General features: G+C 50.1%; 1 protein-coding gene across 9 annotated transcripts in view; it reads right to left on the bottom strand.

Annotated features, from left to right (window-relative positions):
- Nucleotides 1-14,116, bottom strand: part of RALGPS1 (Ral GEF with PH domain and SH3 binding motif 1) — a 259,983-nt gene that overhangs the window by 40,870 nt on the left and 204,997 nt on the right. For all 9 annotated transcript variants that reach the window (XM_064490524.1, XM_064490523.1, XM_064490526.1 and 6 more), the window contains 3 exons: nucleotides 9,143-9,280; nucleotides 6,625-6,718; nucleotides 1,968-2,035 (listed from right to left, as the gene is read on the bottom strand). In XM_064490524.1, coding sequence (XP_064346594.1) covers nucleotides 1,968-2,035; nucleotides 6,625-6,718; nucleotides 9,143-9,280 — 300 coding nt within the window. The remainder of the gene's footprint in view (nucleotides 1-1,967; nucleotides 2,036-6,624; nucleotides 6,719-9,142; nucleotides 9,281-14,116) is intronic.

Here is a 14,116-nt window from a genome sequence, read left to right as displayed (position 1 = left end):
GGCCCCCAGTGAACAGTGTCAGTTTTCTGAGCAATGGGAGCTGGCGGCGCTTGGTGCAGACCTGGGCTGGGGCAGGAAGGCACCGGCCCATGAACCCTCTGGCACTGTCTGGAGGGTGGAAACCAAGTGTGGCCGCTGGGACTTGCTGGCACCTGGGGAAGGCTGGAGATGCGGTCAACCTGTTAAGGTGTATTAACCAGACAGGGCGCAGAGGCCTGTTATTCAAACTCATGTGGAGGAGACTCAGGAGGGCAGAACACTTGGTGTCAGAGCTCACTCTCTGCTCCAGAATTTTGGCGTGCTTTCCTGAAGAAATTATCTTGAGTGGTTGGTGTTTCCTATTGTTCCTTCTGTGGCCTTAAACAATCACTTTAGAATCCTGCTGCTACCTCCCACGTCCCTCTGATGGGGTCCCTGCCTCCGTCCACCCAGAGGCCAGGTGTAGCTGACTGAGCATCTGGAAGGAACAGGTGACTGAGCGAGGGAAGGTGTTCTAGAATAGGGGCAGCGCTGAGAAGGCAGAGGCCACACCAGCGCCAGGAGCTCCTCCTGGTCACCTCTGCTGGTGGGCCACCTGCCACGTGTGGAAGGCAGTGGATTTGGGAGGAGACTGCAGAAGGTATTTTCAGATGCGGCTCGTGGAGCCCTCTGAAAAATCAAGCTTAGGCCAGGACTGTCTCTTGAGGTGTGGACAGCAGCACTTCCCAAGGCTGTGTGGAGCCACCAGTAACTCCATCTACTAAGTTACATGGGACCCCGGGAGGCTGGGGGCAGGGTCCAGCCTGCGCAATGGAGCCAGGAGAGGCTGGAAAAGGTAAGGAGCCTGGAGGAAACTCCGGCAGTCAGGACAGAGGCCTGGCTTGCTGGGGTTCATGAGAGGCTACAAAACCACCTCTTGCAAGCTCTGTGGTCCCAAATCCAACAGCAGAGGTGACTGCTGCTGTGGCCTGGCTCCAGAGAGTGGCTTGAACAGGTCACAGCCTGGGGGTGGCACGACACCAGGCAGCAGCCTGCAGCAGCACCCCCCTCACCGAACACTCCCTGGCCATCAGACTCTGTGCTGCATGCTTTCCGAACAGCATTTCAATTCTGACGTTTCAGAGATTCTGGGATAGAAAACTTATTATTCCCATTTTACGCATAATGAAACTGAGGCCCAGAGAGTGTGAAGTTGCTTGTCCAAGATGTCAGTGACTTAGAACCAGGTCAGTGTCACCCAAGCTCAAACCAAGAGGAGGAAGTACAGTTAGAACCCTGCCCTCAGCCTGGCCCCTCCCGGGGCAGCAGCAGAGGTCAGCCCCCGTGGTGACACACATACACTTCCCCAACATGCACACGTGGACAGAGTGCTTTAGCGGCGTGGCCCTGCCCAGGCAGCACAACCCTGCAAGGTGAGTGCTCGTAACACCTCCGTTTTGTGGGTGAGGGCACTGAGGATTGGAGAGGTAAAGTGGCAAAGCTAGGAAACAGCACAGCTCAGGTTTGACTTCAAAGTTTGTGCCCCTAATCTCTAGGGACACTGTGTGTGTCTCATATATGTGGATAAAACTGATGCTCTGAGAAGGTGAGCCATCTGTAGATGGTGGCACCAAATACTCCAGGCATCCTGTGCACCCCTCCAGGGCTCGTCAACATGAGCCGGGCAGCAGGCCCGATCATAGGGTCCGGGGGACCTAGAGAAGATGCTGGGGTTTTCTCTACCCTCTGCGTGCCCCCAACCTGGGGTTCTGATTTTGCCTCTCTGGGGTCTCAGGCTCTTCCAGGGGGCCCCAGCCCAGATGTGTCCCACAAGGGCCCAGTGTGATCAGAATCCTGGGCAGGCTGGCGTGGGAGAGCTGTAAGCAGGGACGGCTGAGTCTGCCAACCTGCAAATTCAACGCTGCCCTTTGGCTCCACAGGCAAGGCCAATGCCGGCATTCTCGCTTGGGCTATTAGCGAGTCTGCCCCCATTTGAGTGGTTACGATACCTGCAAGATCTTCCTTGGAAGACACTAGTCTTGGGGAGCTGCTTCCTGGTTCAATTCTGAGAGACAGTCTGAAAACAAAGATTTTCAAAAGATTAGATGGGCTCTGGTGTATCGGAGGGGAAACCAAACGTGTGCATGTTTGGAATTGAGAAACTGGATTGTCATTAAGGGCTATTACAGTCATGGAACCCAGGAATACTTTGAGGTCTGCTCCAGATCACAGCCACCTCCTTCCAAAGTCCCCAGGGCCTTTCCATGACCAAGAAATGATGATTAAGGAAGACACGGTAAACAGTGTAGTCACGGCCCATCATCTGCGGGCACAAATGAGTTCATTCTCAAGACAACGCTGTGAACTAGGTACACTATCCCCGCCTTACAGATGAAGAAACAGAGGAGTAGTGAGGTCACGTAGCTTCCCCACAACTCACAGGGCTGACGAGTGGCCGAGCAGGGGATCAGAACGGTCTGACCCCAAACCAGGGTGTGTAACCATCACACTGCCCTCTCTCATGCCCCCAGAGAGGCACAACGCAGTGGATATATCATGAGGATTGGTATCACAATATTATTACTATTTTTAAAAAGCTATCAATTAAGAACTTCTGGGTGAAAATGACAAAGTGAAGCCAGATGCCAGACTCTCCCTCTTTCAACAAAACCAACAAACAATGATGAAGGCTTAGGAGGGAGAGTTCACCAGCTGCTACCTAGCAAGGGTGGGGGCAGAAACTGAAGCCGTGAACTTTAGAAACGTGGAGCCAAGGAAAAAAAAGAGGATTCTGAAGTCTGGCCAAGAGTTGTAACGGGGCACGGCTCCTACCCTGCCTACCCTCCGAGACTTCTCAGTGGGCATAAGAGGGAGTCCTTACCTTTCCCTCCTCACACTGGCTCCAGATTCTGGAGAGAAATGGATGGCGGGGTGGATGCTCTGATGGAAATGAAGGCTCCACGGCGGTGGTGGGGATGATTTGAAACCTGAGGGTATCCCTTTCTTGAATGGAATACAGCCCCCAACTACGTGGAGGAAACACTGATGTCGGACTTAACAGAGCCCCCATCTCTCAAACAGACTGCATGACCCCTGTCTCCAGGGAGCCTGAGCCCTGCGTACCCCCAGGCTGCACGAGAGGACCTCACAGCACAGCAGAAGGAAAACCGGCCCACCTCACACATGGGAGCAGGGTCTGATGTCGTCTCCCTCCATCTGAGCCACGGAGCATCCGGATAAAGCCTCTCCCACAGGAGCAAGACGAAAAGAAATGATAAGGCAAGTGAACAAACATCCCCTCACGCCATGAGGAAAGGGGAAGGGACAGAGCCTTGTCCAGACGGCCCAGGCCAGAAGGCCACCCCAGGGGACACAAGGACATCCCCTCAAGTGCTCTGAGCAGCGGAACAACTTCTTCAGAACACAAGGTGAATAAAACAAAACCTGAAAAATGAGGTGTTGAGACAAAGGAGTAAGATGAAAGGGGAGACTGGAGACCCAGGGGAACAAATCAAGGACTGAAACAAGAGCGGACTGGAGGGATACCTAAGGAGAAACAGATCATCCCAGTGACTGTTGATGAAAGAGGTGGAAATCACAGCCCTTGGAAAGAAGCTGATGGATGTGAAAGGTGGAGGGCATCCAACGTATGGAGTCCTGGAATGCCGGAAAGAGAAAAGCCAAGAAGTGGCACCGAAGAATAGTCAAAGATAGAAACCAACAGAATTCCTCTGCGGTGAAGAAAGAGCATTCCATGTTCCAGGGAAATCTGGTACAGAACCCTCCAAGGAGGCATTCCCCTTGTTAAGCTTTTGAACTTCCAGGAATTCTTCACCCAGCAGGTAGACAAAACAAGCCACTTACAAGAGGAAAAAGCCAGACTGGCTGAAGGCTTCTCTGCGGCAGCGCCCAGTGCCCGAAGGCAGTGGGGGCAGACTCTGCACATCACGAGGGACAGAAGCAAAGGAGTCCAGCGAGTCAGATGCAGATGTTTTCATGAAAGAAATCTGAACGGACAGGACCATGAAAACCTGCTTCATGATGAAACCCAGCTAAATGAGGGATTGCTTTAAAGATTCCAGAAAGCTGTGGAGAAGCAACAGGTGGTAAGAATTGAAACTGTTTAAAAACACTAAACAGTAGGAATTATGATTCCTGAACATGATGCATATGTGATAAATGTGGACTATGTAGAAATGGTAAGATAACTAACAAGGAATTGGAAGATGCTGAAGGGGAGGTGAAGGAGGGGACGCTAATACCTCATAGTTTGTGACCCAAGTCAGCGGACCCTGCTCACCATGGAAATCTAATCAGGACAGAACTTCGAGACTCCAACCTCTTCATGGTTTTCCTGCCCTCTTTTGTCAATTTTAGAAGGATCTTTTAGGAAATGCTATCACTTGCAGTGGAGAAATATTTATTTGAAGAGCAGCAATTGTTTATGTTTTATTTTGGTTCCTTTTTCTGGCTAAAGTAGAAATTAAATGAATACTTTTAATTAGAAATAGCAAGTGCAGTATAATCCAATTTTAATAAATTGTATTCTTGCATCCATCCATCGATCTATCGTTCTCCATGTATATATGTGCACTTTCTCTGCATAGAAAAATGTCCAAAATTATGTTCATTTAATGCTAACAGTCATGCTAAGAGGTAGGAGTTTGGGTAATTTTTCTTAAACAAACAAAAAAAATAGACTAAAGGCTGAGAAAAACAAAGCACTGTTTGGGCTCCTCAGCACAATGTTTCCAAAGCAGATTGGGGTGGGGTCATCAAGGTAAGAACTTAGCCCGCGTCCTTTGGGATGGGGACCAAGTCTCCTGGTGTAAGCTGGGCCTTGGAGTGTGGGTTCCTCAAGCAGAGTCACAATCCCTGCGAGTCCCATGTCACTCAGAGCCGAGGCTTTCCCAGGAAGGGACTTCCTCAATGGTCTAGGCCCTGGGGTGAGAACGCAGCCTTCCTCCCTGGGTTTGTCCTCTTACAAAGGGCTTTTGTAAAATCCAGGCTGACTGTTGTTTAGCATTAAGTGCTGGGGGTTTTCAACATCCTTCAGAATGGAAGGAGTAATTACTCACGATCTGTAGCCTGTCCAAGGACTATCTCATGATCAGACATATTTATAGACCGTTTTTCTCCTTAAAGGATATTAGTGTTAATGAAAAACTACTGTCTCTTTAATCGCATTACTGGCACATGAATGGAAAATATTATCCCAGAACCTCAGTGGGAATAATTTCACACTCTGGGGTACTCTTTTCAGGAACAGCAAATGCTTTGTAAGTAAAATGAGCCATTTGTGGCAAACATAATTTGAATGGTAATCTCTGGCCTTCATTTATTTTTGTTATGATTATGTAGTAGATCAAAAATTTTTATATTCTATTTTTAAAGAAATATTGCACAATAACAACTAAAGGCATTATGTCTGTGTTCCTCCAGGTAACCAATCATTAGAACCATCTAGGGAGCTTTGAAAAATACAGATTTCCAGGCCCTACCCCAGACACCTGGGTGGCTAGAAGGCTTCCTAGGTGTCTCTGACTCACAGCAGGGCTGAGATCCACCTTGTGGAGCCACCAGATGTGCAGCCATGGGAACAGCCATTCCCAAGGGCCTGGTGAGTGAAAGGAGTAACCTGGGGGGGTCTCTAGTGGCCCCAGTTCTTTACAGTTTTCAATGACTTAGACGAAGACCAAGTTATCAAGCTGATCAAATTTTTAGACACAAAATTGGAAGAGATTTTAAAAAATTGAAAGATATATTGGATAGTGGGATTCAAAGGAGTCATGGTTTATTGGAAGAGACCGAGAAGATGAGATTTGAAGGGATACATATGAAGTTGATATTTAGGGGGAAAATGATCAATTACAAGATGTTTGAGACTTGCTTGGATATATCCACTGGCCATTTGAAAAGTACTAGGGCTCTTGGTTGACCTCAAGCTCAACATGAGCCAAGAAGACATCCAATCAACATGGCAGACAGACTCAATATGAAAAATCCTCCTTCTCTCTCTAAATACACAGAAATGCTGGATAAATTCCCAGGTGCCACAAATGAAGAAAGAACTGAAAGCCAGAGCAGGGGGGTGGAAGATGAGGCCAAAGGGACCACAGGGGTCTTCATGGGAACAGGGTCTGTTCTACATGGGCTGCAGGGGATAGAGATGTGGCCTCGGCCAGTGCCAGGTGGCAAGAGTCCAGCAGAAGGCTGGGGCCCCGGGGAGTTGCCTCGTCCATGAAACAGGCTCTTGGAGAACTCTGGCAGCCTGAGATACAGCTAGGAAGCTGCCCCTCCACTCAAAGCTGTGAGTGGAGGGAGTCACTCGTGAGGACCCAGAGCACCAACCCTGCACCACATACAGCTGTGGAGTTCAAATTCACACTACCCACTCGAAAAGCCACGCTGGAGAGCCCACGTGGAAAGCCACCCTGAGGAGTTCCCAGAACACCTTCCTCGGTACAGTGGAGCCTGGGGCTGGGGCAGGGGCGAGTGGGAGGAGAGGCTGAGCAGCCCCGCCGTGGGCTCTGTGGGGTCCAAGGTCATCTTATTGCACATGCTTGTGTGTAGTGGGGCGTGGGTGCCGCCGCAATGACCTTGTGTAAGCCCTGCAGGGGGCGACCTGCTGGTCCCAGAAGGACGAGGTGAGAGGCAGACACTTACTTGTAGTTGTCATCTTCCACAAACTTCTGGAGCTCTTCGATGTAGCGTACAGACTTCAGGTACTTCTGCACGTGGGGCAGGGTTGTGAGGTGATCTGCAGAAGGTGGACAAAACCCACAGGCTTCAGTCTCTCCCCTTCTCCTGGCCCCAAGTGAGAAGGGTGGGGATCACAGATTTTGGCATGAGAGGCTCCTTAGGTACCGAGCTCCTTAGGTTGCTGATGGTCCCTTAGGCCAGGCCTGTGCTCGGCACTGGGCACATAGGGGTCCTGTGAGGAGTGCCCCCCCACAATGGTTGGGCTGCAGACCCCACACCCTGAGTTCACCATGGTTCCTTGGCTGGGGGAAGATGGGTCTTGGGGAAAGATAGCCTCCAGAAGAGACCAGAGCCAGGTGTGTGTGCCCTAAAACAGGTTTCCACTGGAGTAACTGGGCATGCCTCCCATGCCTGCCCACCCCCCCCATGTGATAAGAATGCAAGAATGAATGAACCCCATCCAGCCTGGTGTGGAGGCCCAATCCAGATCCCAGCACCACCTGCAAGTCCAGCCCACCGGCTGGAGCTGCTGCGTCCTGAGAAGAAGGGGAAAGGCCTAGACGCTTGAGCACCTGTTCTGTGCCAGGCTCTGCACCAGGTGATTTCTAGAAGGCGTCTGCTTCCACCTTTGCACCTGCCTCATTTAGGGGAATAAGATGCCCACTGCACAGAGGAAGGAGCCATGGCAACCTGCAAGGTCACATCATTGAGAAGTGGTAGAGCCAGGTTTTGACCCTGGGTCACCTGAGGCCATACTGCACTGTCTCCCTGTCCTGGATTGACTGACATCAGCTGCTCTCCCCAGACTGTCAAGGTCACTGCACTCCTTCTGAGGGGCTGAAAACCCTCCATGACCCTCTGTTGTTCTGGGACAGAACCAGTTAAGGAGAGAGGTGGAGGCAATGGAGGAGGCTGTGAAGAGGAACAGAAAAGAGGGTGGGGAAGGGCCCTCGCTTTCCTGGGCCTGGTGGCAGGGCGTCCAGGTGCTGCGAGGAACACCTGATGGCTCTGTCTTGCAACTGCGAGATTCTCCGTGGGTCACTTTGTTTGTCTAGAGCCTCAGTGTTCTCATCTCTGAAATGGGGATAATGACACCTGCTTCAGGAAGCTGAGGATGGGGAGGGTGCAGGTGGACATAAAACAGTAAGAGTGAGCGTTTACTGAGCTGTAATGAAATGCTGGGATGTGCACAGGGCTCTGCGCACATCACACCCGTGTCTTACAGATGAGAACACCTCAGATTCAGAGAGGAGAAAATGACTTTGCAAGAGGCGGAGATCAGATTTGAACTCACATCTGTCTGGCCCCAAAACCGTGTCTGTAACTGCTCTGAGGGCCGGCAGGACCAGTGTTGAGGTACTGGTGTGGAAAGGGCACTGGGAACACAGTTCCCTCCCTGCCCCTCTGTTAGAAGGCGTACTGGTCTGGAGGTGCAGACCTCACCCCACCCTGTGGTGCTTGTGGAGGGCTCATGAGTGGACCTTCTGCTTCTGTGGACCTTCTTGTGGGAACGTCATCCTGGCCTCCCAGTGGCCTTCCCAGCCGGCTATTGGTTTCTCAGACCCTGTGTAATGGTGAGGGGGAGCTGGTCTCTTTCTCGTCCCACTTTGCTGCTTCCAGACTTTTACTCCCTTCCACCACCTGCAGCTCCACCACCCTCCCCGCTTCCTTGCTGACTTTTCCTGCCTGGATTCTTGGTCACTCATGCCCATTCCTGAGTACCTGGCTCCCAGTTAAGCCCCACCCCCACAAAGTCCACCATCATCTTGGGTGACATCAGTGTCCATGTGGACGGCCCATACAGCATACTGACTTCTGTTTCTCAACCTCATCTCCAACACTTCCTCCATCCATCTCAGACACCCACCATCATGGTCACCCTTTGGATCTGGTCGTGCGTGGCAGAGCCTGGCTAGTTGTTTACCAAGTCATTTTCCTTCTCCCTCTAGGCCCACAGCTACATGACATTCCTAGCCCCGTCAGCAGAAGTGATGAGCGCCACATGCAAGTCTGGCCCACAAAACCCACTCTTGCATGATTCTCTCTCTTCCTGCATCTGCCAGCTGGATGCAGAGTTTAGTGGAGGACTCTGGGCCATGGAACGTGCCAGAGTCACAAGCTAGAGAAGCCTGAGTCCCTGAATCTGCTGAGAGGAGAGCTGCCAGGGGCTGCCCACAAGGCTCTTCGTGAATGAAGGACCTGGGCTCTGCCACTCACTAGATGTATGATCTTAGACAAGTGACTACTACACTGTTTTCAACCAGTTTCCCCACCTGTGATACAGAGATGGTAACATCTAGTTTGTGCAGTCTTAGGAGATCAAACACATGTGTAAAGGATCTAGCCCAAGTTTGATGCTTAAGATACTAAAGTGAAGAGCTTTGTAGGACCACCTGGTGCCTCAAGTTTCTCACTGATGAAGTGCTAGACCCATATTTCAGTGATGTAAGATTTCACAATTCCAACATCCAGGGATACGAACCGTAGCTGCAGGAAACTTGTAAGTCAGCAATTATTCGGAGAATATTGTTCATCTGATTGGATCTTTGTTCGTTTTCCATGATGCTGCCTGAGGCAGGATATGCAGAATCAATGTAGATTAAATCCAGAAGATAGATCCCTAAAATTAAAGAAGATATTTAATGATGGTAGGTGTTCACCATTAATCAGAACAAGATAGCACAAGACAGAACTGCTCTGCTAGAAGGCATAGGGTGACTTATGGCAAAATGAGATACTATTTGGAATTCAATTCCAATCCTGCCTACTAATTTTTCACACAGACTGCTCAACTGTAAACCAAACATCTGAGCAGCGACCTAAATGAACACTGGCAAGATTTTAGCATTTCCAGTTCATACCCTCTCCAGCAATAAGGGTTTTACCTGTTACCCAACTGGAAAATAACAGGACAGGAAAGGGATGAATGAATACTTGTGTTCTTCACCAGCCACTGCAGCTTAATAGGTCTAAGGTGTCATGTCCAGGAGAACACCATTTGGATTGAATTCAGTTTTTCACTTATTCACCTAGCTGTGTGTCTGTTTATTCATCTATCTGTACACACACATACAACCCAGATCATAAATTAAGGGACAAAAGAAGAAATCAAACAGCACTTTGTACCAACAGTCCTTGGTACAAAGAACCAAGGCTAGACAGGGAATTCTCCTGAGGGTGCTTAATTACAAAATAACATCACTGTGATAGGTCAGTGTGGAGCCTCGGCAAGGCCTCATGGCCTCACCTCAAGGGGAATTCAGGACAAGCCATCTGGCCAGGGATGGGAGAAGAGGACTGGCTGTGCAGTGTGGTCCACTGCCCAGCTCTCAGCTGACTGGCTTGCTGCAGGGCCGCACTTTAATTTCTCTGGAGATGTGCATGGACAGTGGATGGCGTGTCCTTCCAGTAGCTCCCCATGAGTACTGCCACTACACCCGTAATATTGGTGGAGTTGAGCAGGAGCGGTGATATAAAGCAGAATTCAAGGCACAAAAACACTGAACAAGGCAAAGAGGAGTGACTGATGTTAATGAGAGGTATAGTTGATGGAGAAGATTTAATGGATACAGATTTCTGTGCACAAAGCAACACTGCACCAAAATATACAAAGCAAAAAAATGCCAAAAATGAAAAGCAGATTCAACAAAGCCACAACTATAGAGGGAGCGTTTGGTATGTCTCCTCTAAAATTTGTGTGTGTGTGTGCACACATATGTGTGTACATACAAAATATACACACATACATATGTACATCTACAGATGTACATATATATGTGTCCATATATGACTATGGTATTTAATAACAAAATTAACAACCTTGCTGTAATATGAACAAAAATATAATTCTCTTCAAATACTTATAGAATGCTTACAAAAAGTGATTATATACTAGACTGCAAAGAAAAGCTCAATACGTTCTAAAAGTAAATGCCATTTTATCTACACTCTTTTACCTTACATTACACCTAGGATTTAACAATAAATACAGTAAAAATTCTAACCATTTGTTAAACACACACATATACATGTGCACACACACTCATGGGAACTCTTGGATCAAAGAAAAAACAAAAAAATCTAAAATAAAAAATTTATTCAAAGACAATGACAATAAGAACTCTACATATCAAAATTTATGAGATTGGACCAAAGTGGTAATCAGAGGAAAATTTATAGCCTTAAAATCTTACTATTAAACTACTAATAATTATTACAAATGTAATTAACCAGGTACTTAATATTAAAGTTGTGGATTTTTTTGCACAGCCGGACGAGCACTGCACTGACTTATACATTCGTTATGTTATCTGTCCTTGTAAAACTCGTTTTACAGAGGAGGAAATGGGAGTGTAGAGAGGATGTGCAACTCACTCCAGGTCACAGGGCTGGTAAGTGATGGAGGTGTGGGTTGAACCCAAGCCTGCCTCCCCAGAGTACATGCTTCCTGCCACTGCAGTGGGCTGCTGATGCTGGATACCATGAGTCATTCGTCTGCTTTTAAAATAGCTACACATTTTACGGGAAACCATTAAATCACAGAAACATATGCTAGCACTTCTCATAGGAATCAGTTCCACTTCCTTTCTTTCTAGTGGTACCATGTTTCCAAAATTTTTTAAATTAGAAATCATTTCCTTTGTATAGAAGCTCTAGGATTGTAAGGTTTAAATCCAGATTTATTTTTTCTCTTGACCTTGTTTTTCCTCTCCTGTCTTAAAAATGTAACTCAGTTACCTCCCCAAGGATTCAGCAACAGCAATCCTGAAAACCCCATTAATGCTTCAACCACAACAAAGAGTATCCCCTAGTTCTGACCACGAGGTGACAGGATAAGGGACATGAGGGGGCTTTGCTCCAGGTGCAAACGTTGTGTCGACCTGAACCCAGCTGACTCAGTGGCAGAGTGAACGCTCCTCCGCCCAGGAGCAGAGACACCAAGGAGTAGAATGTGAGAAAAGGGAGAGAACTGATGCTCCCCAAGGATTTACTACAAGACGGGAACCTCCTCTCCTGGGATCCTCCCACTGGCCCCGTGGTGAGAGATGAGGATAAAACTAAAGCTCAGAGAGATTACAAAACCTGCCTGAGGCCTCAGGGTGCATGTGCTGGATCTGAACCCAGGTCTGTCTGGATCTAGCGCCTGTGTTCTGACTCACTCACCCGTCTTCAGAAACACACGAGAAGTCAGTCACCTTTTCTCAGATGAGACACTTGGCAGGGAAGGCTCACCCTCTGACGCCCTGTGAGGACCAGGGCTGGCCTGTCTGCTTCCTCTCAGGTCCTGGCTCTGAGAACAGAGGCCAGGAGAAGCTCGCCTTCAAAGGGGCCGGGACGCCATCGCCTCCCCAGCCCTGGCTTGTCCCCCGGGGGCATGGGGAGCTCACTACTTCATAAGAGCAAACTCCACTGTCAGAGTGTTCATCACCCCCTCCACAAAACACCCACCTACTTCCCCAACCTGAGAGTACAGGCCAAGGCCTCCACATGCTGAGGACCAAGGGGACCCCTGAAAGGGGCCTCCTGGCCCCAGCGGCCTGGGCAGACCTTGAGCCTCGGCAACACCCAGACAGAACCTCCATGTGGACAGCCTTTCACTCAAACACAAACTGCTCCCAAAGCAGAGAATCGTCCACAGTTAACACTGCACAAATCCAGGGAAATCGTCTCAGTGTTGTCCCTAGCCCACAACTGGAAATATTTAGAAACCGTAATGGAACCATGAGTGCAGCCACCTCCCACTTGTACGGTGCCAGTGCTGTGCTAAGCCCGACACACAGCGAGCGCTCACAGCCGCAATGAGATACTTATCGGTCTGACTGGTGTCTGAGTCCCTCACGAGACTCAAAATCTCTCTGAGTAGGAGGCGTGTCTGGCTCTGCGAGCTCAACCCTCCGCTTGTGGAACGGAGAGCACAGGGGCTGCGTGGGGAACGGTAGCTCAAAGAAGGGATGTGTGGATGGACTTTAACCCATAAGATAACCTTATGAAGTACATCACTCCCCTGGTTCTGAGGCTGAAGGAAGACACAGAGTCAAATGATGATAATAGCAGTAAGACTGAACACTGACTCTGCACCCTTAAACCAAGAGCTCGGCCCAGTTCACTGATTCGCAACAACCATGCTGTTGTCAGGGTGGCTTTCTCTCTGTTTCACAGAGGAAGAAACTGAAGCTGAGACAGCCGCATTGCCTTGTCTGAGGTCACACAGCTGGGAAGTGGCGGAGGCAGGATTCGAACCCAGGTCGGTGCAGGTTGCCACACTGTCAGTCCTTCTTTTACCCCAGCCAAGTCCTCGGAGCTAGGCACCTGGTGAGGCAGAAGGGGGCACAGACAAACCTGGAGGCATCCAGGCTCTGGCTCTCCCTGCTCGACTTCCCCTTGGGGGCAATGCTCTCCGGGAGAGCTGATGTCTCTATGGTGGCCACCTCCCCCTGCTGCACCTTCCACCTCCTCCCCGCTGCCTCCCCGGCCCCCATCAGGATACAGCCATCCCATCGTCAGTGGGCCCACCAGCTCAGCCATGTGACAAGCAGCTGTGGTGTCAGTGGGAGAGTGTGGGGCTTGGAACCAGCAGACGTGGAACCCTGGCTCTGCCACTTACCAGCTGGGTGGCCTCAGACAAGCCTTCTCACCTCCCGGGGCCTGAGTGTCCTTGGCTGTGACTGGGGGTAATGACGGTCGTTGTGAGGAGTCTCCTTGGGCCTGGACCACTGAGGTGCTCAAGAAGCTGAGCTGACCCTGAGCCTGGCTCCACAGCGAGGCCCCACATGGAGCAGAATCGGGATGCCCACGGGAAAGATGCACCCAGCTGGGTTTGCCACGACCATGGATGGCGCCCAGATGCTGACCACGTGGTGGCCACCCACCTCAGACAATCAGCTCTGGGTGCTTCTGTCTGGCCTGGGACAGCACAGCTGGGACGCCTCAGTTCCTTTCCTATTTATACCGAGTTACTGCAGCAGAAGACACTGTGTTGTTGGCCTTGTTAAGATGGACAGTAATTGGACCAGCCACTGGCCCTGGCTGCCATGAGGCTGAGCTGTGCCAGGGACTGGGGCTGGACCGGGGCTAGACTGGGAGGTGCAGACGCGTTGGAGGAAACAACCGTAATGGTAACGGCCGCCGTCTGCGGCAGGCGAGGCTGGCCTTGCTGGTACCGCAGCATCCTCGCAGCAACGGGCACAGCACAGGAGGTATTCTCATCTCTTCATTTACAGATCAGGCAATGGAAGCTTGGTGAGTAAAGTGACTTGTTCAAGATCACGCAGCTTGCAAGTTGAGGAATCAAGATTTGAATTCAGGCCTGCCTGACTCCAAAGATTTGGGACAGAGAGCAGTGCTGCAAGCTGAGGGGGTGGGAGTCATTGGCTGGCCCAGGGGCAATGGTCCCAGTCCCAGAGTTGGGTCTGTGAGGACCCCTTCTGAGGCTCGCCACCCACCCGAGGATGCTGTT

The sequence above is a fragment of the Camelus dromedarius genome, chromosome 10 (genome assembly GCF_036321535.1).
Source record: "Camelus dromedarius isolate mCamDro1 chromosome 10, mCamDro1.pat, whole genome shotgun sequence".
NCBI classification, from domain to species: Eukaryota; Metazoa; Chordata; class Mammalia; order Artiodactyla; family Camelidae; genus Camelus; species Camelus dromedarius.
Note: the sequence above shows the minus strand (reverse complement) of the source record. Positions and strands in the feature narration are given on the sequence as shown.